This window comes from Bombus fervidus, chromosome 4 (assembly GCF_041682495.2).
Source record: "Bombus fervidus isolate BK054 chromosome 4, iyBomFerv1, whole genome shotgun sequence".
In the NCBI taxonomy this organism is placed as follows: Eukaryota; Metazoa; Arthropoda; class Insecta; order Hymenoptera; family Apidae; genus Bombus; species Bombus fervidus.
In genome coordinates this window covers 6,281,380-6,306,811 of record NC_091520.1, presented here as the reverse complement: position 1 = coordinate 6,306,811, position 25,432 = coordinate 6,281,380, and the positions used below count along the sequence as shown (strand labels likewise).

At 30.1% G+C, this 25,432-nt stretch overlaps 3 protein-coding genes and 1 long non-coding RNA gene across 13 annotated transcripts; 1 reads left to right on the top strand and 3 right to left on the bottom strand.

Annotated features, from left to right (window-relative positions):
• Nucleotides 1-143: 143 nt before the first annotated feature.
• Nucleotides 144-11,207, bottom strand: Sqd (RNA-binding protein squid). 8 transcript variants are annotated; one of them, XM_072002535.1, is made up of 10 exons: nucleotides 10,940-11,207; nucleotides 7,671-7,706; nucleotides 7,354-7,394; nucleotides 7,025-7,152; nucleotides 6,701-6,847; nucleotides 6,489-6,620; nucleotides 6,128-6,395; nucleotides 3,437-3,508; nucleotides 1,212-1,327; nucleotides 144-1,013 (listed from the first exon to the last, which is right to left on the bottom strand). In XM_072002535.1, the coding sequence occupies exons 1-9, from the start codon at nucleotides 11,062-11,064 to the stop codon at nucleotides 1,260-1,262; spliced, it is 1,017 nt and encodes a 338-aa protein (XP_071858636.1). In that variant the 5' UTR covers nucleotides 11,065-11,207; the 3' UTR covers nucleotides 144-1,013; nucleotides 1,212-1,259. The 8 variants fall into 8 exon arrangements, with proteins under 8 accessions (XP_071858636.1, XP_071858638.1, XP_071858634.1 ...); XM_072002537.1 differs by having other exon boundaries at nucleotides 6,170-6,395; XM_072002533.1 differs by lacking the exon at nucleotides 1,212-1,327.
• Nucleotides 11,208-12,182: 975 nt separating this feature from the next.
• Nucleotides 12,183-16,933, top strand: LOC139986840 (uncharacterized). The gene is made up of 13 exons (XM_072002497.1): nucleotides 12,183-12,312; nucleotides 12,710-12,736; nucleotides 12,835-12,958; nucleotides 13,201-13,347; nucleotides 13,790-13,968; nucleotides 14,062-14,268; nucleotides 14,404-14,625; nucleotides 14,844-15,036; nucleotides 15,140-15,350; nucleotides 15,467-15,773; nucleotides 15,843-15,988; nucleotides 16,183-16,399; nucleotides 16,652-16,933. Exons 1-13 carry the CDS (start codon nucleotides 12,271-12,273, stop codon nucleotides 16,865-16,867), a joined length of 2,238 nt encoding a protein of 745 aa, XP_071858598.1. The 5' UTR covers nucleotides 12,183-12,270; the 3' UTR covers nucleotides 16,868-16,933.
• A 185-nt stretch (nucleotides 16,934-17,118) lies between these two features.
• On the bottom strand, nucleotides 17,119-21,951 carry LOC139986868 (uncharacterized). The gene is made up of 3 exons (XR_011799744.1): nucleotides 21,709-21,951; nucleotides 20,367-21,588; nucleotides 17,119-20,252 (listed from the first exon to the last, which is right to left on the bottom strand). It is a non-coding gene; the product is annotated as an uncharacterized lncRNA (long non-coding RNA).
• Nucleotides 21,952-22,005: 54 nt separating this feature from the next.
• On the bottom strand, nucleotides 22,006-24,878 carry LOC139986854 (uncharacterized). 3 transcript variants are annotated; one of them, XR_011799730.1, is made up of 5 exons: nucleotides 24,658-24,877; nucleotides 24,389-24,573; nucleotides 22,977-23,111; nucleotides 22,614-22,822; nucleotides 22,006-22,176 (listed from the first exon to the last, which is right to left on the bottom strand). XR_011799730.1 is itself a non-coding variant. In XM_072002565.1 (5 exons), exons 1-4 carry the CDS (start codon nucleotides 24,711-24,713, stop codon nucleotides 22,615-22,617), a joined length of 615 nt encoding a protein of 204 aa, XP_071858666.1. In that variant the 5' UTR covers nucleotides 24,714-24,878; the 3' UTR covers nucleotides 22,006-22,176; nucleotide 22,614. The 3 variants fall into 3 exon arrangements, 2 of the variants coding, with proteins under 2 accessions (XP_071858666.1, XP_071858667.1); XM_072002565.1 differs by having other exon boundaries at nucleotides 22,614-22,853; nucleotides 24,658-24,878; XM_072002566.1 differs by lacking the exon at nucleotides 22,006-22,176 and having other exon boundaries at nucleotides 22,398-22,853; nucleotides 24,658-24,878.
• Nucleotides 24,879-25,432: the final 554 nt, after the last annotated feature.

Genomic DNA, 25,432 nt, shown 5'->3' with positions numbered 1-25,432 from the left:
TCACTAAATCTTTGTGTCAGTCTTATTTAAATCTAATGTATAGATGTTTATCACTATATTTTAAAGAAGTATTGTGTACATACTGTTTTCCAAAAATTAAATTATTAGGATCGGTTAACACAAATACAAACATACGCGGTATATATTATGTACACAAAATCAATTTATTTTATCCTATTTTTCTTACCAATAAGGAAGCAATAATCTTTTTACCTCATTTCATACCTCACACAATCATTATAAACAATTCGGTACTTTTCATTTTCGTCTCATCATAGCCGTGTAAAAAGTACATTGCCTGCTTACTTTTCTATAGTGGGTTTCTTCTTATTAAGTTTAGTTTATAAACAAATTATAATAATCTTATTGTTAAAAATAGGGACGTAGGTATTTCTCAATAGTCCCAAGAGATGAATGAGAAACTTGATTCTTCCTAATATATCTGTATTTAAATTATTTCCTATCATCTTTTGCTTTCCCATTTGCACAAAAATATTACGTTACAATACTTCATTGTAAGGCATCTCGACTATACGTTTGGAATAATTATGACGCCAGCATTTATATCATTCCATATTTGTATTAACATAGAATATTAATAATTTGCAAACGTATTGCGATGTGACATTGCCTTACGCTGAACAAAGTAACGTACACTAACGGTAAAAAAAATTAATGATAAATAAGATGAAATGAGATAGAAGACCAATGTGAAATATGAAGTATTTTTCACTTTGTACAAAAGGGTAAACGAGAGATGGAAGAAAGCATTGTGTACCTATATGTATATATATATAATATATATATGTATATATGTTTGCTTTTGTTGTCTTGTTAATACAGATGTATTGCTAGACGCAAAACGTGAAGCTATTACAGTTTTTGTCGTGATTCCTGATGATTCATTTTATTTTGCGGCAGTAGTCTGCGTTGTTGAAAATCTTGCTGAAAGTGGCGTGGTTTAATGGAATGATGATTTAACGAGTTATGAGATTTGTGGATGGACAGGAAACCTGAAAAGAAGAATAAATATTCAAATGTATTGCACTGTATTGTTTGTGTATAATATTTATATTACATCTTTTTAAATATTTTTACTATGTAACCACATGAAACCATTTTGGTAACATTAAACATAAATGACATTGGAAAAGGAAGAGAAAGGTTGTTGAGACTGAACTTATAGATGTCAGGAAGCTATGATGACTCACCAGCGGTTACAATGCGAATTGCATTGCGGTCGCAATGAATGATTTCCATTAATAGGGTTGGTGCCTTTGGTTCTGACGACCACCTCCCCTCTGCTTTCCGCCGTAGCCTGAGCCTCCTGAAACAATATCCACGATGTACGTTAGTCCAGCAACTTGGATATATACCCCCGCTTTCTTCCTCCCACCGTTTTTTGAAGAAATTACAAATTATTGACCACAAAACGGTTCATTTGTAGAAATTACCGCACGCACACTTCTATTAATAACAGAATAAAGTACGAAACAATATATAAAGATAAAGACTAACGTAATGGATATAAAACTACGAAGAATCTACATAAGAGGCTACAGGCTAAGGTAGTAAGCTGCAAGGCTGCGTTCTGATTCATACTCTCCTTTTCTCCTTACACATTTCTGGGATCTGCATATGCTGAAATACTGAAATTTCCATATTGCGATACTGTGTACATACTTAAATAAATTTCAAATTACTTAAATAATTTACAATTACTTCACTAAGACTTTACTTTATACTTATATTAATAGTTCTTATATACTATTACCAAAATATAATTTATAGATATATCATTAATATCATAATAACAATTTGTTGTTTTTATCAAATAACCAGAAATGTTTAAGGTTAAGGATATGAAAAATGAAATAAAGATGAAAATGGATTTAATACCAGCATGAAAAATGTCTACTATTCATTTTTCTTTGAATTTTAATATGCACCATATTGTACGCCTGAGATATGACATGCTTTTATATGTAAGATATATATATTTCATTTATTGTTCTCAAAAATATATCTTCTATATATCTTACATATATCTTTCAGATATATAAATTTCACACACACATACATATATACGAATGGTGTAACGACATTTTAGACTTTGAAATGATAACACAATCACTTGGAAAATCTTAGTATATTAGAAATATATATCGATTACTCAGAATGATAAATTATATATACTCTTAAAAATTATGAAACTATCTCAATATATAGAGAGAGAAGCTTAGTTTCTCAACACTTTCTTTAACCAAAATTTTATTACTAATAATACCAAAATATTTTAGTAATCACACATGAATATTAAGACTTATAAATTTATGAAATTGTATGATTTTCTAAATAAAATTTCTTATATATTACAATTATATAGTTTTGTGTTAATTGAAATAAAGTATAGACTACATATATATTAACACATTATCTTCTTTCTTCTTAACCCATTTGCATCCAAGCGAGGATTAATCCGCGCGCTGCGACTGTCTTCTATCACCAAGCGCGGATTATTATACGCGCTGCCATTGCTTTTTTTTATTTACATTTTAATCTAAATAATTTTTTTTAAATAAACAATTTTTACTTTTTTCCTCTGTTATAAAGAATGTAAGATGCGATGTTTGCGAAGTAACATTGTCTACCAATCGTTTTGAACAGTAAATTTTCGATAAACTCCATGAAGAATTCGGATGTCATTTACTGCACCTACGACCGACTGCGCGCGGTGATAGGCACCAGTCCTCTTAATTAGAGCCATGATGCAAATGGGTTAAAACTATGATATATCAATGTCTTTCCTAGTTTGTTCTTAATATATATGTGTAAACCAGGTATTTTAATTAATTTACAATAAATTTTTCCTATTTAATTAATTTCTATTCAATAAAATGATAAATACTTCTTCATGAATTTATAATTTGAATTATCCTTAAATAAGTATGATATTTGTACAATAAAGTATATATGAAAGTGTAAGATAATATTTCTTTAAACATTATCTTTTAAATAACGATTAAAGAAAATAAGACAAGTGAATATATATTATAAATATTGAGAAACATAAAAAAAGCTATTTCTAAAAATATGTGGCAGAAATAGAGTATTTACATTTAGGTTACATAATAGTAAATATTTATGTATTTAATAATGTATATCAGTAATTGCTGAAAATTCATTATTCTCATTAGTATTGTAACTATAAAAATAATAAAATATCAATTTCATATGCTCACACGTACATGTACACACATACTTAGAGAAAATAAAGGGAAATGATGATGAAGGATAAACAAACATAGAAGGTAAAGTAATGGTGAAGAAAAATAATTGATGAAATGAATGTGAACTTAGAAAGTGGATTTCTGCTAATAAAGTAGGGCACGTTTGGGAAAATACAAAACAATAGAGAAGGAACGCTAATGCGTACCTTTACCGCGTGCACCACCGCGCCCACCACTGTAGCCACCATCGTAACTACCACCGCCATAGCCATAGCCGTCTGCGTTTCATGGAACACACGGTATAAGAGACAAATGGGGTCAGTATTAACATGGACCGGCAATTGTGAATAGTATAATATATCTATGATACCAATAAAAATTATCGCCGGTACACAAGTATGTATGTAACACAATTATGTAAAAAGATCTTAGTAAATTTAAGCTTTAAAATTAAATATTCTCGAAAATATAATTTTAAATGTTATATTAAATTAATATTTATATATATATTATACGAATTTTTTAAAAAATACTACTTAATAATATTAAAAGATAATTATCTTCCAAAGGGTTCATTGTTTGCACATCTAATATATAATATAAGTGCAGAGGCTGTTTATAAACTTATGTATCAAAAAAGATTACAATTGATTTTATTTATCGTTAACACGAAGTGGCATGCACTTAAATTTCTTTATGACAAGAAAGTTTAGTGTAATAATTTAATTATTTGCCACAGTCCCAGGAAAAAAGTGTGTGCAGGGTCGAACACGCAAATAGATAAATATAAATTCAATGTGGACTTGCTATTGTGTTTTTCAACATTTACTCTTATTTGGCATATGCAATAGGAAATAATTTTATAAATTGGTTTATAGTGTAAAAAAATGTTTCTCCGTTTCAAATGATTTTGTTCGTTTTCTCTCATAAATGAACTAAAAGTCATGCTAAAAACAATGGAACGTAATTAATAAAATAGATCAAACACAATGATTGCAAGTATCGATAATTCATTATTGTTGAGGAGTGTGTTAGTTTTTTTATGAATGAAGTGGTTATGTGAAATGTGGAAATATGTGAAAGCATGCATATCAGGAAACGTGGCAGGACTTGAAAGCAAGGATTGGAGGTTTAATATTCCATATCATACGACATTATCCTGTATAGTTTTGCTTTAATGTTCTCCACACATTTCAAGTTCACATATAACTATGTTACAGTGACTGCGTGTGTTTTGAAGTCAGCGAGTCTGCAGAACTTATAGTAAAGATAAGAAATGTAAAAAAATTAATTTATTCCACGGATTCACAGACATCAATCAGTGAACGTATGAAATTAGTACTCTTATGTACATTTACTGAGTGAAATTATCTATTAATATTTATATTGTTTTAACTATTGATAAATTACTAAAAGAAGTTAATTGAAATGTTTATACACTATTTACCAATTAAATATACGTAAAGAAATTAAATTTTTTTTTTAAATACCACATTCAACTATTGTAATTCTTAATCATCTTCACACATTCACTGTTACATATTATATGATATCCTGCTTTTCTGCGTTTAATGTGGTTCATATGTATGTGTGTATATATATGTATATATAAGTCAAATATTAATAAGGCATTAAAAAATTCAACTTAGGAAGTTGTTAAAATCAATAAGTTAGTTGATCACAGCTCAAAAACAGCCAACCCTCTGGAAGTAGGGATTTACTTTTCGGATTATGCTTTTTTTATTCATTCGCAATAAAATTTTCTTTTGTAGCCAAAAAAAGGGAAAATATGAATTGTACATACTTAGACATAAAAGAACATAATCCGAATGTACATCCTACGTATCTGAGCTGCTGGTTTACTTTCTTAATTAGTTTCGTATTTAATTTTAATTCAGAAATATCAACACTCAATAGATATTTTCAATAATATTCGTAAATAATCAATAAAAATAAGTTTAATGTAAATAATTTTTAAAGTCAAGATATCGCTGATCTGCCTGCAAACCAGCGCTCAATTTTCAACATTAGTCATAAATGTAATATATCACATCAATTTTATATCATTTCAAAATATAATTTAGTCATATAATACTAAATTAGTATTATATTATGTTGAGTCAAATGATTTAAATTTATGTAATATAAATAAAAATGTTCTATAAGATTTTACATAAAGCAAAATTTTATAGGAGGTATGGGTAATTAAAACTTCGTGTCAGGTAATTTTGAAAACCTTCTCGACATCTGATTGTTATTTTTAAAATTCGTCCCATATGTATATGGCTTAAAACATTTACTTTGAATATAAGTTATCATTTTTAATAATACTATGATGAACTCTAGAATTTATTAATTTATTTAAACTTATATTTGCTAATATTATTAATCAATATTTATTAAGTTACTTCACAAAAACTCAATTATTTACTGTTAATACTAATTAATTCTAAGACAAATATTGTACTGAACTTTTTGTTTAACAGGAAATATATTTTACATTCTATAAATTAAATAGCTTTCTAATTTCTGGTAAAAAAGAAACTGTACTAATATTTGTTATATCGAATGATTTGTTGAATGTCTAGAATCTGTTATTTCAACATATACATAACATTATTGAATTTTAAAAGCTTTAATGAGCTGAAATTTTACCATAGATTTATATAAGTTACGATAAAAAATAAATTAAATGCACAAGGAAAGAAGCTAAGACAACAAATGTAACAATGGCAATAATTTTAATATTACGTTTGTTTACCGAATACATTGGGACGATAGCAGTAGAGAATTATCTGCTATTGATTATTATAAAAAAGAGAAATTAAATTCTTCAATATAATCCTACACAGCGATAAGCGCGTGTAAGTTCTTTTAGTAATAATCAATAAAATTACCGTATCCACTGTAGTCGTAACCACCATAGCCGCCGTACCCACCGCCGTAATAATCGTAGCCTCCTCCGTATCCATCATAGCCACCGCCATAACCGCCTTGACCGTAACCGCCGCCATATCCACCTCCGTATCCGCCTTGGCCCCAGCCGCCTTGACCGCCAAAACCGCGTCCTCTACCTCCTCTACCGCCACGGCCGCCACGACCACCAGCGCCACCACGCATTCCTCCCATACCATCTGGTTTAGGTGTTGCTTTCTTCACATCGACCTATTTAATATATTGAAATGCATTAGTAGGATCGTCAATATGTGTAACATTTTTTCTAAAATTAATTATTTCATTTATTGGTATAAAACGTACCTCTTTACCATTAATTGTTTGCTTAGGGGTTTTCAGCAACTCGTTTACTACTTGTTCAGATTCGAATGTAATAAAGCAGAAACCTTTCCTCTGGTTCTTTGTCTTGTCAAATGGCATTTCTACCTCAACAATCTGTAACGTTAAATTTCACTGTATTTTTTTCTAATGGGCATAAACATTTACAATGACAAATAAAAAACTAAGATACTTACTGTTCCAAATTGAGAAAAGAAATGCTTGATATCATCATCTGACAATTCTGTTGAAAGGCCACCAACAAAAACTTTGCCATGTCTAGCCTTTGCTTTCTTAGGATCAACTTTCTTATTATTAATTATGTGATCGCCGGCTGCCATGATCTGAAACATAAATAATCTTCATGAAGACTCTCATTATTTACAATTTGCATGATTAGTTCTAATATCTTATCTTCAGCAGTGAGAATTACATCAAATAAAGTCAGTAGCAGAACTGGATAAGTTTATCATCATATCAGTTTTACTTTAACATGTAACTATTGGTTTCATTAATTTTACCTTATCTAACGATTCGGCTTTAGCAAAGACGATGAAAGCAAATCCACGCGACCGTCCGGTATTAGGATCTGTTTTGACATTGATGCTTTCAATGTCTCCATATGTACCAAAATGATCCCTTAATTCCTCTGTAAATTAATATGTTTATTTAAAAATGTTAGGTATTGAATTCTTTAATTATTTATACTATTAAATTTATAATATAAAAACTCAGTATTAAATCTAGTCTCATATGACTTGTCATCTGAAGGTGTCCTAAGTAAGTAACATCATAGTTTGTAAATAGCTTGTAAAGAACTATAATTCTTAAAATGCAAAATAATACTCACTGTCTGTAGTCTCCCAGCTTAATCCACCCACAAATAATTTCCTGTAAAAATAAAAATAAAATAAGATTTGAATTAAATTAAATAATTTTTTTATGAAAATAAAATAAAACATTAATTTTTGAAATTTTTCAAAATTTTGTATTTGCATAACTATTCATTTATAAATAATTAAATGCTAACAACAACTTATATTTTAATTTATACATCTTACAATGTGTTTAAAGCTATTACAATGCAAAAACTGTTTGGGAAACATTTATTTTCATTTTCATGTGCAAATTAGAAAGTAAAGAAATAATAATGGAAATAGAATGTACCTATCATTTAAAGAATCCTGATTACCTCCGGTTGACCTGCAAAGCAATGTAATTTATGTTATTATGACGATCTTGAAATTTATATAAATTTTTAGGACTAAGGTTGAAGCAAAAATTTAAGTTTTGTTACAAATTATTTCCATTTATATTTGAAAAAGGAGTTTGACTTGACCCCTGGAAAAATTAGAATAAACGTTAAAATATTAAAATTTAATATTGACAATATATAAGAAATGCAATAGTAGTATATCATTTGGAAAAAGGGCACTGGATAAACTTTTAAAGACATTTTGGTAAGGAATTTTATTTAACAGGTAATGTATGCAATTTATTAAATGCTTCTTATGTATATAAATATAAATATATACTCATGTATAAATGTAATCTACAATTGATTAAGTGACCTACATTAATGTCTACTTTAAAATTTGGAAGAATAAATAATTTTGCAAAACTAAAATTATCTTAATTTCATAGTTACGGTATTAATAAGGACACAAAAATACCTAGAATAAATTAACTCACTAATACAATCTTATATGAAAATTGTGCGTTTATCCTTAGTAAAAAACATAGGATTATATGAAACAACCATCAGAAGACTGCTTTGCACACCACATAGACCTTGATTTGAACTTCAGATAGATGTGTTTATCAACAAAAATTAAAGGAAAAAAACTTGGAAAAAAGTAGATATGTAAAAATTAACGCATTGAGAGAGCAAAGTACTTTTCACGACGTTCATGTGAACTCGAACAATAGTTATAACTCCAGTTGACATACAGCTGCTCCTAAAGGAAATAAGATTTAACTTTTCCAAGTTGAACTCTGACTGCTGATTGGCCCAAAGAATTGACATATGGTAGATAGACTGCAACTCTATTAAAAAGCTAAAAAAATTGTTTCCACATTACAAGTTAATGATGGTCACTTCTTGATACTTTTTAAATATCTATATATGCACACAATATTTTATGTTTATTTATAGTATATTTATATATGTATAGTATTTCTCTCTCTTTGTTTATTCATCAGCAAAATATTATATTTCAAGTCCTGATATACTTTTCAGCCTTTTCATATACAAATATAACAAGCTGCAATATTTTTCACTTTTCTGGCAGTGTGATGATAGTTGTCTGTACTTATATTGATCTTTTCATATATCATCTAGGGCTGGTGATAAATACCGTAGGCACCAGTCACTCGCCGGTAATCAGTTGTTGGTCGGGTCACGGTTAGCCGGTTGCGAGCCGCCCGCCATAATCGCACTGGGTCGTTTGCCACCTGCAGATCAAGCCACATAAACTGGGTTAATGGCATTCCGACCTATCGGAGTTTTTCGCTTTGGCCCTAGTGACTCTGTGCTTTGATCACGCCCAAACAGCATTGACATCTGATCAGAAATTACTCTACGCGTGACCCAGCAGGCAAGTGTATGTCTGTGCGAGACTTATTGATCTGACGTAATTGACTCGACTTCCAGTGCTTGTGTTGTGACGAAACATGACGGACTTGAACTTGACGTAGACTTCTCACAATAATTCAGACTCAGAAGTCAATCATAAGGCTTCACGGTTCAGTTCACAGATCCCAGGTAAGCGTACATATTGTCAATCATGAAGAATTGACTAACCAGAATTCTGCTGCAATGAATCAATGAGGAAGACTCAGCTGGCCAAAAATGCATTTCAAAGTTTATGCTCTATAAAAATATTACAATTATTATTTGTGTAATATGTAGAAATTTTTATCATTGATGAAATCACAACTTGTCTTTATCAATTACAAAACTAGAATAGAATTAACTAGGAAGGAGAGCAGAAATAAGGAGTTTACACAAAATTACAAAATTTTAAACAGATAAACGTATACCTCGCAACAACAGCACATATAAAGTTATAATATCTATAATTCTTATACGTATAGTTACCTTATCATAATTTTGCAATAAAGAACATGCAATACTCAATTTTCTTTTTATTTTTACTTGTATATTAAACTGATATAACAAACAAGGGAATGCCAGTTTTCAGTTATTTATTTTTGTTACCTTATGTATAGATATCACGTCCCTCAACACACATTTGTACTTTCATTATGGGTGAGAGGAAGCATACCTCCAAATTCTTCATACCTTATATATAACGATTTTATATTTTGTACTCAACATTTATACAACCCTTTGTAACATAAGAATTCGAAAATTCATACATATTTTACTAAATTTGAAGGTTACATCTTCTTTCCCGATATCAATTTAAGTAGTTCTACAAGTTACAATCTAAAGTAGCTTACCCATTTTGCAAAAACATACCCCAAACTATGTAAGAGTTTGTGACAATCCAAAGCTGTAGGGATACAAAGAAAAAAAAGTCGAATCCCTTAGGTATAGAACTAAAAATGCTGTGATAATAGTAAGAGAATAAGAACGAACGTATAATGCGATATTATAAAATATTTACATAGACTGTGTCCGTACATCAACATTGACATCTAAACTCGTCGATGAGCAAATCGTCCAGCTTGAGATCTCGTTACGCTGAAAAGGGGGAAAGGCAAGGTGCTGTGCCCACCAGCTACCAAAAATCCTTATAATCTATTAATATTTCTAAATATCACGACAATACTAAATAACCAATAATTATTGCGCATTACCCTCCCTGAATAATCTACATACTCATATTTACGTAATATGTATATTATTTAGTGTTTTGGTTTGACGCATAAATGCGTGTTGTGCGTGAAAAACACGAGGACGTGATACGATATGTAATGGTAACAAAAAATTGAAAAAAGCGAGCCCAAGCAAAGTGTATTAAATCTATGCATGGATTTCTTTGGCTTGATATAAAAAATTGATTTTTCTGTGGGTTTACTTTACAACAATACGTGGGCGCGCCCTTTCTAAACTTGCGGCCGGCATTCCTTTTAATTTGACCGACTCACTTCCTTTTCTTATTTGTTGTTTCTTTTCGAAAAAAAGATTGATACCTAGGATTTCTTTATACTGCAGCAATACAAAAGAAGTTAACTGCAATACTAGGAACGCTCGCTTTAGAATCGATGGGAACGGATTACGATTTTCGGGATCTCGCGCATCCGCCATTTTGTCATCGCGACAATCGTATCGCACAAAGCAACTCTCGTTTGGAAGCTTTACTACATATTCCCGCGCGTTCAAAGTACCAAATGAATCGAAGTCGATAGTTTCGTAGAACAACGATTGATTTAATTGCAAGATCGAAATTTAAGACGAAAAGGGTTACCTGTCCTCCTGTGATTCTTGGCCATTTTCTGCGGCGTCCCCGCCGCCGTTCTCTGCTTCGCCGTTCTGCTCGAAGTTTTGATCGGCAATATCTTCGCTGAAGTCCTTGTTCTCCTGATCGGCCATTATTTATTCTACTTTTTTTTTTATTCTAATAAAACACTTAAAACACAATTATAAATCGCGCTTTAACAAATATTTAAATACACTACACGAGCTAACAACACTCTCACGTCCGTACTGATCGACCGCCAAATGGAGAAGGAAGAGGTACGACTTGCGCTCCGTTTGACTCAGGAGATTCCGCGCAAAGCATCATGGAATCTCTTTTACTTCCCCCTTGCAACTCTCTCAGCCAATCAGGTTTCATCATACAGTATCGTACCTAGAACACCCAATGCCAGGTTAATTTGCACTTCCCAAAAATATCACGTTACTTTCAGCGTGCTATAATTATATATGCATAGCAGTCAAGAAAAGAGAATTAATATTTTTTCTGTAGCATTGTTCACGGCGTTTAACTTTTAATATCTGGTTTTTCAAGTTTCGATAGAACAAAATGAAATCAAATAAAATTCGAAAAATTATAAATAATAGACTATATTATCAAAGATAATATTATGAGTAATAATATATCTTGTTTAACAAACTGATGCTCTATTTTACTTGCATCAGTGGGACTAAATTATACATCGATTGCGGAATAAAATATATTTTATTTTGTATCTGAAATCATGAAAAATTATTTAGTTTCAAAAAGATAATGCATACACATTATTTCATAGCATTGTTACGGTCCTGTTACACCAATCGATGTTGCCGAGTATTTCAGTGATGTTAAGGGGAAATAATGAATACAATGGCACGCATACGAAAATTTTAGCTTTGCGTGGGGAATGGAGCGAAAACGAAGAGCCAATAAGATTCGTGAGAAATACTGAGTAATACGTAGCAGCCAATAAGAATTCCATAATGATTTGGTTCCATTCGGCATTACTTCCCAGAATTCTGTGCGCGTAATTTGTAAGAAATCAATAAAATATTGCTCCCAAGTTAATTTTGATATAACAATTTTTTCAATTTTTGTTGTTATATTTTTATTTGTATTATTTAGTCATTACTCATTATTTAAATGTTTAAATAAGAAGGAGAAGTCCATCTTTCCGTTGATGTCCAATAAAAGCGGGAAATGTTTACTGTTGATTCAGCGTTCTTATTGTAGACGCTAGTAGTTGGCGCCAGCATCAACCTAGATGTCGCTCTAGTTAGCTCGCTCAATGCTAAGTTATTTTGTGTACATATGTATATATATATTTACGTATACGTATAAATATGAATATTTGCATGTACTATCATATGCATAGCACATGCATTGTAAGATTATAATTTAATGAGAAATATTTGTTTAGTCTCTTTAATCGATGGATATATCTATATATCTTAAAGTCTTTATGTATTATTATTATTTATTCGTTATTGTGATGACAATAACAATAAGTAAACATTATAATAGGTCATTTAGTGTTCATTTAACCTAACGCTTGATTTAATTAACGTCCTTCCTATTCGTTTACAATGTATTTTTTTGAATAATACTAGTAAATAGAATATTACTAGCAAATTAGAATAACTAGTAAAACGAATATTTTATATCTCTATCAATGTTAACGTTTGTTTTTTGTTTGTGAACGGAATTATCGTTTACGGTTAGCAAAATTTATAGATATTTACAGAATAAAATTTTTGTAATACCTAACATTTTACCTTTTAGTTGTCCAAAATGCCTGAGCAGCAGAAGGTAAAGCCAGGATTTCTATCACACTTAAAATAAGATATAGAGAGAAAATACGTTTAGTTTAAATAACTTTTCACGTTTAACAAATGTTCTATCCATAGATTTTGAGGCTACAGGACGTTTGGCGTACTTGTAATAAAATCCGAGCGGCAATTTTTCGCGTGGGTTTTAATTTATGGAATTTTTACAAACCGCTAGATTCTAACAATAATTGTTTAATCTCAGGTACGGTTACACAATTTCCATTATTATATTAATTAAAGATTTTTATTTTTTTTGTCTTGAACACCTTTAATCGTGTTTTTCAATTATTTCGTAGTTTTCGAATTATCATATTAAAATTTTATTTTACTCGGTACCGTATCTTGATTTTTAGCAGTAAATATTTTAGTATTTACAAACATAATGTTTCACGAAGATTGTAAATGACGATCGTGAATTATACAATATATATCCTTAATACGCAGAGTCGAAATTTATTTCGGTATTGGCTGGGCCACTGAAGGATCAAATTGGTTTGTCTGACAAAGAAATTTCCGATTTGGCCGATTATTTCCGCGTTCAGGATGGTCGAATATTTTACACCCAGTTTTGTGAAATAATTCACGATAGTGGTATGATGAATTTATAATTTGATATATACTATAATATTAATATATAGTTTATAAGACTAGAAAAATTTTATTAAATTATTTTATAATTATATTCCAATGCATTACACACAGATATTTATAAGTATCTATATTTATATAAATGATTGTATTATATTGTAATATATATCTACAAGTAATTATATTTCTTGACCCTCTTCGAGGCAAATCTTATAGGTATTTGAAACAGGTATGCAAATTTCTATTATTCCGTAAAAATAAATTTCAGAAACTGTTACTGCCGTACCTGAAAAGAAAGGAATTTGTATTTGACTGACATACATAATCCGGTACCGTTAAGCGAACTCATCGTCGGAACAAAATTTGTGTCCTTTTCTAAATGTTTTTTTATTTTGTTAAGGGGATTAATATGAACAGCAATAAAATCGGTGTTTTTTTTTTGTAGCTCCTGAATTCGATAAAAGCGAACCGCTCGTAACTGGTTTGGAATGGGAAGATCCAGAGCATGTAAATCGTATAAGTGCAACGGAACATCGAAAATTATGTCTCGTACTCACTCAAATTGCCGTTCTGATAAACAAAAGAAGACTCGTGTTGAGGCCTTACTTTCAAGATTACGAACTGGTCTGCGTCAAAAATAATCTTCTCCCTAAAAATCTATCGATACATTTTTCTATTTTATAATTATACGGTAAACGTCAATTATTTATCTTTTAGATTGCAAAAAATGCCGGGACTGTAACATTCACGCATTTCGGGCGAATCCTAAAATTTCTAGGTATCGTTCTTGCTTCCGAAGAATTCTGTTTGCTTGTAAAAAGATTCGCGAAAGATGCTTATACGATCAACTATGTGGCCTTTTTAAAGGCGATTGACGAAATTCAATCTTACTTTGATAAACATCAAATGCTGGCTCTTGGTGGAGTAATATTTTATTCTGCATATTTTACAAATGTTCCTCTTACGTTCATTATTTACCATTACCGATTCATTCGTCTTGTTATCAGACGTATTGAACGATGAATCTATGATAAATATTGTATCTTATTTATTCAAAAGGAATTACTTGATCAATTTCCTGGTCGAATTATTACGGCTGAATTACCGAAACTTCCAAGGCCGGAAATTGGTAAATTCATACCAAGCAAAGTATTTGGGAAACAAGCTGTGTTCCATCCGGTAATGGAAGAACGAAGAAGTACAATGCCCTTGATAGAAGTTATTCAACGTATTCAAAGACATATCTTTGAAAATCGATTACGCATTTTGGAATTCTTTAAGGTAATAATCCTTTATTTATAAAGATTTGTAATTAAAATTTTAAAAGCGGGCTTGCTATTTTTATAAAAATATTATAACTCAGTATAACTACCACGCTCTTAAAATATTAGTTACAGTTTATTTACAATTTTTATATAGTAAAATGATAGTGAAGATATATCTATTTCATTAAAATGTCAGATAACAAATAGGAAATTAACGATTACGACAAATAATAGGATTTTGATCCTTTGAACGCGGGCAAAACGACGATTTCCAACTTCAAAAGGGGATTAGATGGTCTTCAGATTTCGAGCTTGGGACGTCTTTATCTTGCGGAAACAGAAATTGACGCGCTCGTTACGCTTTATAAAGACCCAAATGATCCAGATCGTGTATGTTGGCGTACATTCGAAGATGACATCGATAAGGGTATTTTCGAAACAGAACGTTCTTTCTATTTATTTTTCCCATTTTCGTTATCTGATCGTGACCTTTTCAAACTTTCCATTTTTCGAATTCTTTCCGTTTACAGTGTTTACCGTGAAAGAAATTGAAAAGCTGCCCAATTTGAAAATTGAGTCGCCGCCAAAGGAAATAGCGAAACTAAGTCGAAAAGGAGCGTTTAATTGGCAATGTGAAGAGAAAGATATAAGAGATCTTTGTGAGAAAACATTATTAAAAGTTCGACATCGAGTCGAGGAAAGAAGAATTATGATAAAACAATTTTTTAAGGATTATGATCGGTATATGTATATTCACTCAACGATATTTATATATTCCTGAAAAATATTATTTTCAAAAATGTACGTATATTTTTATACTATTATTTATATGTCTTCCGTTCCTAATTATTTCTTAGACATAACAAAGGTCACGTATCACGTTCGCAACTACGTCAAGTTCTAAGAACTGCGGCTGTACTACTTTCTGAAGAAGAGGAGTTTGCATTGGAAAAGAGGTATAATAATGATTTAGGTTTTAATTATAATTGGTTTTTAAAAGAATTAGAGGCTCAACCAATCGAGGAGCCCTTGTACCACTCTATGATGAAAGAAAAAAGAAAAATCAACGCTGAGAAACTATCACCGGAAACAACAGCTGGTGAAACAAATATCGTTTTAATTTTAGCCAAAATCAAAGCAAAAGTTGTGCGGGAAAGAATAAAGGTAAAGCACAAAATGTGGGTATTTTTATATTTTTTCTTTACATCCTTTATTTGTTCTTTTATGGGAAAGGTTATCGAATTCATGCGTCAATATGATATTCATAATGAACACGTTATAAAAAGAACAGAGTTTCTGCGAGCTTTGGATCAACTACGTTGTAATTTGACTTGCACAGAAATGGGAACTATTATGAATATTTTCCAATCACCTTTAAGGTACATAAATACAAGTAAACTTAACATATATTTTACGTAATTAAGTAATAATTAATACGTTTTTTATTTTATTTTATAATGTCTGCTGAAAAATATTTCAATTTCCAAATTAATCTCCTCAACCATTTTATTTATATTTTCAATATTTAGATCAGTTTTTAATTATTCTATTATTCTGTTATTTTATGTTAAAGGTCAGATTCCGTGGATTATGTGAAATTTGGAGAAGTGGTCGAAGAAGCTGTTGCTATGGGAAGTTTAGAAAGAGCTCCACTTTTAGTGCCTGTACAACACGTGCCTTCGGAAGCTTCCCCTAAGACATTCTTGAATTTCGATGAAAGGCACATGGCCACAACAGCAGTAGACAAGCTAAGCAGAATGCAACAACCAAATCTTGAGGAGTTGTTCAGGGTCCGTAATTACGAAAAGAGCATACTGTTTAAAATCATTAAATAATTTCATATTTAAAAAATTAGTTAGTCAGGATTAGGGTTTAATTAGTAAGGTTTGTAAGGATTCAGAACTTTTACCATCAATTAACGATATTATATTTAGAATTAATTTCATAATTTAATTTATTGGCTATTTGGTATTAATTTATTGATTCTAAAATTGTACAGACCTATGTACAAAATTCTGAGATCATAAATTTCGAAATTACAGGGCTACGATAAAGAGAATATCGGTACAGTTTCGAAAGAGTGTTTGATCAAAGTTTTGTCTATCAGGCGTATGTTAGAATTAATTAGCAACAGAGAACTGGACGCTGTGCACAAATGTTTCTCCATAGAAAGAGGTGGTCGATTAGAAATTGATTATCGAGCATTTTTACGCGCTTTGTATCTGATGCAAGAGAACAGAAAACATCTGCCTTTCTAGGTATCTTGAGCATTGTATTTTGAGCTAAAAAATAAACATTGTTGATGCATGAAGATATAAAATATGCTATAGTGTAATGCCATAAAATATTATGAGATATGAAAACTCTAATTTTACAATATTTTGTTTTTGTTTTAGAACGTTTGGATGATATTATTCTGATTACAATACTTGAATTACCTTACATAATTTTTGTAAGCGTATTTAATGTATATTATGTATGATATGTATATATATATATATATATATATATATTTATATTATACAAATTATATTGTATTCATAATAAATTTTCTTATCTATTAAATTAATTATTGTATTATATACTGGTATTATTTTTATAATTTACATGGAATAGTTTATATTTGAATACAATACTTTTAGAAGAAGTAACAAAATAAGGATTATTTTTACGATTTAATTAGCTCTAACTTGGAAAATCCTGACGTATCGTTGTGTTGTGATTTAAAACCGTTATATGGGTGAGGGAATTCAGGTAATATTTTTCCTTTGTTTTGTACCTACCGTTAATGCTCTGGAGAGACAATGAAACCTTACCCTCTTAAGCGGGATATGATCCTTTTAGTATTTTACCTGACCTTAGCAAGAGACACTTTCGTTTCTTACGTAAGTCATAAAAATCATAAAAAAACATTGTGAAAAGTAAGATAGTGTTGTTTGAAACGATGTTTCTATTCGAGTTTTTACTATTATTTATACACATAGTAAATTAAAAAATATTTGAACACTCCTAGAAACTTTTTATGTGCAAAGATGAAGAATTGGAAAAAATTAGGCATCAATCGAAAATAGTATCAAAAACCAACGACAATTTTTTAAGAGAATAAATAAAGAAAATAAAAGGAAGGGTAATAAAAATTGACAATAAAATGGGAAATCCCGCTTTATACATAAATATAATGTATACATTGAAAATTGTTATAACTTACAAACAGAACTTTGAACCAAATAATAAAAACTATAAACGTGACTAACTGATATAAGAGTAAATATATTTGTATGTGTCGTAGAAACAAATATTTTAGGTTCAGTAATTGTTTAGTTAGTGAAGTGTAGTTAGGTGAAGGGTTTGTGTTAGTGGGGGTACAATTGAATCACGACCTTATCTTAACACGTCTACTTTTCATTACACATAAACCGAGATAACACACTGATGGAAGGATGTGAATACAAACGACTACGACTTTGAATAAAGATATAAGACAAAACAACACGACGTTGTGTGACGAGGCGAGAATTCCTTTCAAGGAAGAGCGGAAGAGTTAATTGCGGAGTGATACGTTATGGGAAATGTAACGTAACGGTGAAACAGAATTATTCACCGAACATTATGTTTTATATGTCTTCATACGATTAATTGGTAATTTATTTGGAAATATAAATTTTTCGATGATCTTTATTATTCTAACGCGAGTGACCTGGTGCTCGAGCTGTTAGGGAGAAAGTAATTTAAACGATTGGCAATATCGTACAAAGATAATGTAAGTTCGTAGTATGTATAACTATGTAGCCGAAACAGTACGGTGTAGACAGTATAGTGAGAGCTGCAAAAGCAAAAAAGTAGAGAACGAGCAGTACGGATACAACGTCCGAAAGTAGAAGTAAAAAAGGCGACACGAGCGACATTTTACTGCGCCATATCGCTGCGATTATATGCCTGTTTTTGTTATTTTTAATACGAAAAAAAAAAGAAAAAAAAATAGAAAAAAGAAAGAAAGAAAGCAAAATCGCGCAATCAAATGTAGCTCGTACATTCAAGTCAGGGCCGACACTACCTTTTGCGGGGCTGGGTTCAAAAATTTTGCGGGACAAAAATTTTTTTGGCTTATCGATGATCGCAAATAATTTTTTATTAGTTTCAATCGCGAGAAACTACGTTTTGCTGAAGCTACGGTTACTGGCGTCGTTAACATAATTTGTAATGCGATTAATAAATTTGGATATGCTTTCGAGAGGTTGTTCTTTACAATGTAATTCAATGAATTTAAAGCCGAATAATTAGTTATTGAATAATTAGTTTGCGTTATTGACCGGAACATCTTAAACATTTCAAACATTTCAAACATTCCAGTTCCGTTGAAATCTCCTTCCAAATGTAAGTGAAGATCTTGACAACACTTTAATAAATATTCATCATCTAAATTCCCAATCTCATTCATGTATAGAAAACCAAAAATATTTTGGTGATTTGTATATAATGCAAAAAACTATTGATGTAGTTTAATTTCTCTAAAAAGTACATTTCTCTGAAAGCGCCTGGATTTTTTTATCTAAAGTAGCTTCCAGGATATGAGGACTTTATGGAGTTACACTTAACTTTGATGTTTTTTGTCACTCCTTTAAACTGAATCATGGCTACTAAAAAAATATCTTGCATCTATTAATGGTATCATCATTCTGTAAAATGTTAATCAAAATCGGTGTTTTTTAATTGGGTAATTTTCGTAGACCGCGAGGCCGGGTTCCAGTGAACGCGCTGAACCTGCCTTGCGCCGGCCTTGATTCAAGTTAAAAGTTTTTTTTTTATTATTTAATTTGTACTTTACAATTTGTCCAGCTGGACATTTAATAAATTTTTCTAACTTAATTGCTAAATAACATGTGAATGGCTACCCCCAGCAAGATACCATCTTCGAGTTTGTCTATTTTATTTCTTTGGTGATGTCAGTGGGGTATTTTCTCTTTAGTATTCTTTTTATGAGAGTTTTGCTCGCTTCAGCAGCCAGCTTGTTTGGATGTGTTGCTGTTACTTCCTTATATTTTTTTACGTACTTGCCGATTTCTTCCTTGAACATAGGTATTTTTAAGTCTTTGCATATATCCTCGTTTCTGACATACCATGGGGCGTTGACTATTGTTCTCAGTATCTTCGATTGTAGCGGTATTCCGTACGTCCAAATTGGTTTTATTATCGTTTTGTAGATTTTTAGTTTATTTTCTATGCTGAGTTTAGAGTTTCCACTAGTTAGTCAGTACATCTATCTTCTTTTTATCCGTATTTTGTCTATAATTCATTTAGTATGTTGTTGATTTTGTCCAGGATGTCCGTTGGAATTATTTTTGTTTGCCTGTTGTTTGGTTCGTAATTAGTACTTGTCCATGCTGCTTCTTGTATAATTTCTGTCAATGTTGTTACTGCTTGTTCGATGTGTTTGGGTGTTTTTAGTGGAATATTGCAGTTGATTTTGCTCTCGATTAGTTCTTTAAATGTTTGCCATTTGGTGCTTTTATTGCAAAGCGACTCTGATTTGGATTTTATAAAGTATTGGTTTGCTTGTGTATTCTATTATTATCAGTGTATAATTAGAGTTAAGCTCAAGACTGGGTGTTATTTTTAATTTGTTTGCATTTAGTCCTTTTATAACTGCAAAATCAAGCAAGTCAGGAGTTTTGTTTAGATTTGTTGGCCAGTATGTTGTTTTTCCTGTGGATAATATGTTGAGATTACTAGTTCTAATATATTTTTTTAGTGTTCTACCTCGAGGTGTCTTAATTCTTAAGCCCCATAGCGTGTGCTTTGCATTGAAGTCTCCCTCTGCGATGTATTTGTTACCTAAGGATTGAAAATACTGTCCTCATTTTTGTATTGCAGTGGTGCATGTACTGCTGACATCTGGAAGTGATTGCTATTTGTTTGTATCGTAATGGTGGTTGATTGAACGTTTTCCTGACTAATTTGACTGCATAAGTGATGTTTAATATCATTTCTTATTATCACTGCGGCCCCACCGTGTGCTTTTCCTGAGCGATGTTTGGTATCATAGATGGTGTAATATGGTATTTTCATGTAGCTTTTTGGTGTGAAATGTGTTTCTGAAAGAAGTAATATGTCAATATTATTGTTATACAGAAATGTTTTAGTTTCGAGGGCCCGTTGTTGTAGGCCATTGGAGTTCCAAGCTGTTATTTTCAGCGTGTCCATTTCTATTTTTTACTTAACATGTTTGTAATTAGTTGTAGCATAACTGTAATTTGTTGTATTTGTTGTCTGAGTACTGCATTTTGCTTACTTATCATTTTTGTTAGCGTTTCAGTGTTTCTGATGGATTGCTTGAGTAGTTCCTTGATTTCTGTAGCGTTGTTATTGTTGTTGTTTTGGTTGTTTAAATGTGCTGTTTGATTAGTTACTTGTACATAACTTCAGCTACCAAAGGTGTTGATGTCTCTATGTTTAGTGTTCGGAACGTTCTGTACATTTGGTGTTGTTCAGTTCTACAATTTCTTGTTGTGGGGGATAGTTGCCATATGTTCTACTTTGAAACGATGGAAACAGTTTTCGTTGTAGTTGTTTTCTGACTTCGTAGCCTTTATAGCTTGCTCAGTAGTTTCCTTTACAGTTATAGCATTTTGCTTCGATTATCTTTTTTGTGTATGGGCAGTTTGTTGTTAGGTGGTTTCTGCACATTTGACACACTCCGGGTTTCTGTTGCACTAGTTTTTTGTGTGTACTGTTGAAACCGTTTGCATTGTAGTATGTCCTTCTTATAACGAGGTGGCTCAATTTTTACTATTGTGTTTAGGATTTTTTTAATGTCAAAGATTTCTTTGTTATTACACCTTTGGGTTCAAGTTCTATTAGAAACAGTGGCAATTGCTGTTTCGTATCGTATCTGGTTATATTATTTATTGTTCTTACTTCGTTTCCAATTTTTGCTAATTCCTTACATATATTTTTTGTGTTTGTCTTTGTGTGTGTAGTCCTCTAATTAAAGAAAAAATAATACTCTGATAATACTGCCAGAAAATCTCCTTGTAATGGACACAACGCCCAAAATGTAATAAATTATTATTATTATACATGAATTCACACAATTACTTACACTAAAGAACATAGATCACCCACTTCAGAAAATTTCATTAAATAGTTGTAGTATTGTCAATGAAATTTTTTAAAACAGATGATTAATTTTATAGCCAATGTAAGCAATATTGTCCACAGCTATGTTCCATTATAAGCCACATTACTTTGAGTCCTTGATGATTTAAAAAAACAATTATATCATGGTACTTCTTTTTTGTTAGTTGTAGAAATCTATTCCATAAAACAAAATAATTAATAAAATACAATATATTTATGAATTTATTAGACGATTGTATATCTTACCATCTTATAAGTTTCACTTACAGTAACATAAAATATCATTTACTTATTTTATAACTGTACCAATTGTTAAATTTGTTGCTTTATGTAATATAAGATTATAATATATATCTGATAAAATAGGTGATATAATTGAACCTTGAACCACTCCTTTTGTTATGACATTAATTTTTTCATCTATTTTTACCTATAAATTAAAATATCATGTTTTGTAAGTTCAGATACTAATTTTAGATAGTATTTATAGTATTTTAATAACACAATTTTCTTAAAATTTTTTTTCATAATTTTTGACAAAAAATGAGCAGAAAGTTTTTCTAGTAACCAGCTGTTTTCTATTTGTTGCCAAATCATATTTGTACTTGAATATAATGTACCAGATGTTAGGGGTAATAACAAATTTGGATTAGCAAAATATTGTTTATAATATACAATCTCATTAAAAAATCTTTTACTTATAATTGGATAATACTATTACAAATACTTGAGTATCAAATTTTCAAGAAGATTCTTACGAAGAGAGAGTGATTGTTTAATGTTATATAATTTCTCTAAAATATAAAATAAGAGTTTTGGTACTTATTTCTAAATATATCAAATATATAAAATTGAAAGTAACTGTACCTTATACTTTAGGAGCAAAAAGACTTGTTACATCATAAGATATAAAATATAAATGTGTTGTTTCTATATCACGTCTGTGTTCAACAATTGATCCCCATTTGTTTTCAAAATTAGTGACTCTAATTATTGTAGTATGCAATTGTTTCAAAAATTTGAATGTTATATTCAACTGATTTATCTCAGATTTCTTACAGTAAATGGTATAATACCTAGAAAATAATTTTTTAGTCAGTTTGCTTGCTAGAATATAAAATTACTTAAATTGTACTTAAATAGTGTAATTACATACATTGGTTTGATATACTTTGGCTTAAATATAGGTAGTAGAATTTTCAGAATTTTTAGAAATTATTATATATCTACCTATTAGCGGCTTCCATTCATTACATTTTGTATCAGGCTGCAAGATTTTTGAACGTATTCCTTTCTTAAATTTCCTTTGGATGGAGTTCCAAGTTGAATATATGATATATAATGTTCCATTATTATTTCCAGAAGCTGATATCATATGAAAATAAGCATGTAATATTTTTAAAAGAAATCTGACAAAAAGTCTATTCAACAAGACGGGGTAGTAAACGTAAACAAAATTTGAGTGTAGCCATAGTAATCAAGTTTCGTTTATATTTACTACTTTGTTTTGTTGGATATAAATATTATATAAATGTATTCATATGCTGAAAATTCATCAAATATAACTAATTTTGTTAAAAGAATGTAATTATGTACATTTAATTTTTCAATAAAAGGTTTCAAATTAAACAGTTTAAAGCATGATATATCCAATACTTGAAATATAGTTCTTTGTACTTTTCTTAAATTTCATAACTTTCTAAATAGATTCAGAGGAATATTTTTAAAGAATATAGTATCAAAACGTGGCTTCAATTGCTTTTTATTAACTTATATTTACATTCTGATTTTAGTTGTTTAAATTCTTTTTTATGGATTAAATGCTTCAAAACATTAAAATAATGGAATTTTTCATGAGTTTTCTTAAATTTTTCTAAAAGTAAAATAAGGACTGAAATAGAATCAATAATTAACACGTTGAATGCCATGCTAGTTTTACAGGGATTGCCCATGACACCATGATGAATTTTTTATTATGTGATACATATAATGTTGAAATATTATAGGTTTATATTTCATGTATAAATAAAACTATTTTTATATGTTTTATACTGCATTAATTTTATCAAGCCATTTTAGTAATAATGTTAATGATGGTAATAAAATTTATAACTATTGATATTTGTTCAAATTATGTGTTTCTACTAATCTTGGCGTGTCGGTCACCAGTGACCTTCACAATGCTACTGACAAGTTGAATGCCAGTCACCAATGACTCCTATGGCATTCAATGTGTTAACAACAATATTATTTATCATAGTTTATTTTTTTACAATAAAGTTATATATTTCATTTCCATTTTTATATTTATTGAGAAGACAGTCTTTCAAACTTGCATAACATTTATAATGAAGATGCATTGTATAAATAAATATCTAATTCCTTACTCATTTATCATAAATTGATACACGTTTTCTTTTGGAAATATTTTTCACTTTACTTTTGTTTGTTTTAGTCCTAGCCTTTATTAGAGCTGAATCTAAAATAGTAATCTATTATTATTAATCTATATTATGGTATTTTTAACTTTTAATAATATTGAGTTTACATAAATTTAGGTATATTTAATGATATAAATGATATAAGAGTAACAAAGTTTATTTGAAATATCATAAATATGAAATTTAGTATATAATACATACAGGGTGAATAGTCTGCAGTCAATGCTTCTTTTTGTAACTTTTTTAGTTTCTTATCTGTTTCCGATTTAATGTTGTCAATGATATATAAACAATCTGATAAAGTTCTAATATTATTTGATGTCCCAGACACTTCAAAAGCACCACATTTATCACGTTTGAGTAATATTTTATTATGTAAACAGTACCTAATTGGGAGAAAAGGAAAAGAATTAAAAGTATAAAAATATAAATAAGTAATTAAGATAATAATAAACTAAAAAAATACGAACTGCAGAAACGTTTTACCAAAAGTTTGTTCTATACTTTGTGCCATAGAATTATCCATTATTTATATTTTATATTTAAGACGACAATATGCCAAAATAGCGATACCCCTTAATACAAAAAGAGTATAAATATCAAACACTGGTATCACAATATCAAAACTACTTGATTAAGTATCAAGTGCTTACTACCCCTTTGATAAAACATAATAGAGGGGATAATACGTATATATACTATACGATATGTAGTTACCTGTATCATCTGCACCCTGGTGGCAGAAATAAAAATTAAATTTTAAAATTATGTCATTTCGTGCGGTGTCATATTGAAAGGTTGTTAGAAGCAATTGCAGAGAGTTCGTCATAAGTGTGGAAAATTTAATGCACATTGCCATCTCATTGCTTCAAAATGGTGAGAATCTTAATTTGAATTATTCTATATTTGCAGTTATTAACATATTGTAGACGAAAAAATCCATGACCATTCTCGTTTTATTTTAATGCTTGAGGCTGATTACGAAAATTCTCGTATTTTCATCGTTGTCATTTAGGAAGAAACAATTTAACTATACCCTAAGTATAGCTAGTAATAAAACGATTAATTAACACAATTTATACTGATTTATTGTATTTTGATGTAGAGTTCTATTTAGATGGATATCGAAATTTCAATCATCTGAATAGCATCCGGGTACTGAGAGAATTAGATACGTTCTTGCACCAAACGCACTCTGGTGGTAAATTTTGAAATTAAAATTTGAAATTGCACCATTTCGCGCGA

Excerpts from the sequence above, each read along its gene's own strand:
- Sqd (XM_072002533.1), bottom strand. The coding sequence starts at position 11,064 with ATGGCCGATCAGGAGAACAAGGACTTCAGCGAAGATATTGCCGATCAA. Across the intron at positions 7,153-7,353 it reads AAGCTGGGAGACTACAGACA|AGGAATTAAGGGATCATTTT; the intron begins GTGAGTATTATT and ends ATTAATTTACAG. Across the intron at positions 6,396-6,488 it reads AAACAATTAATGGTAAAGAG|GTCGATGTGAAGAAAGCAAC; the intron begins GTACGTTTTATA and ends TATATTAAATAG.
- LOC139986840 (XM_072002497.1), top strand. The coding sequence starts at position 12,271 with ATGAATATTTGCATGTACTATCATATGCATAGCACATGCATT. Across the intron at positions 12,737-12,834 it reads AAATGCCTGAGCAGCAGAAG|ATTTTGAGGCTACAGGACGT; the intron begins GTAAAGCCAGGA and ends TTCTATCCATAG. Across the intron at positions 16,400-16,651 it reads ATCTTGAGGAGTTGTTCAGG|GGCTACGATAAAGAGAATAT; the intron begins GTCCGTAATTAC and ends TCGAAATTACAG.
- LOC139986854 (XM_072002565.1), bottom strand. The coding sequence starts at position 24,713 with ATGGATAATTCTATGGCACAAAGTATAGAACAAACTTTTGGTAAAACG. Across the intron at positions 23,112-24,388 it reads GACTGCAGACTATTCACCCT|CTTCTGGAAATAATAATGGA; the intron begins GTATGTATTATA and ends ATATGATATCAG. Across the intron at positions 22,854-22,976 it reads TGAATGGAAGCCGCTAATAG|CAAGCAAACTGACTAAAAAA; the intron begins GTAGATATATAA and ends TTTATATTCTAG.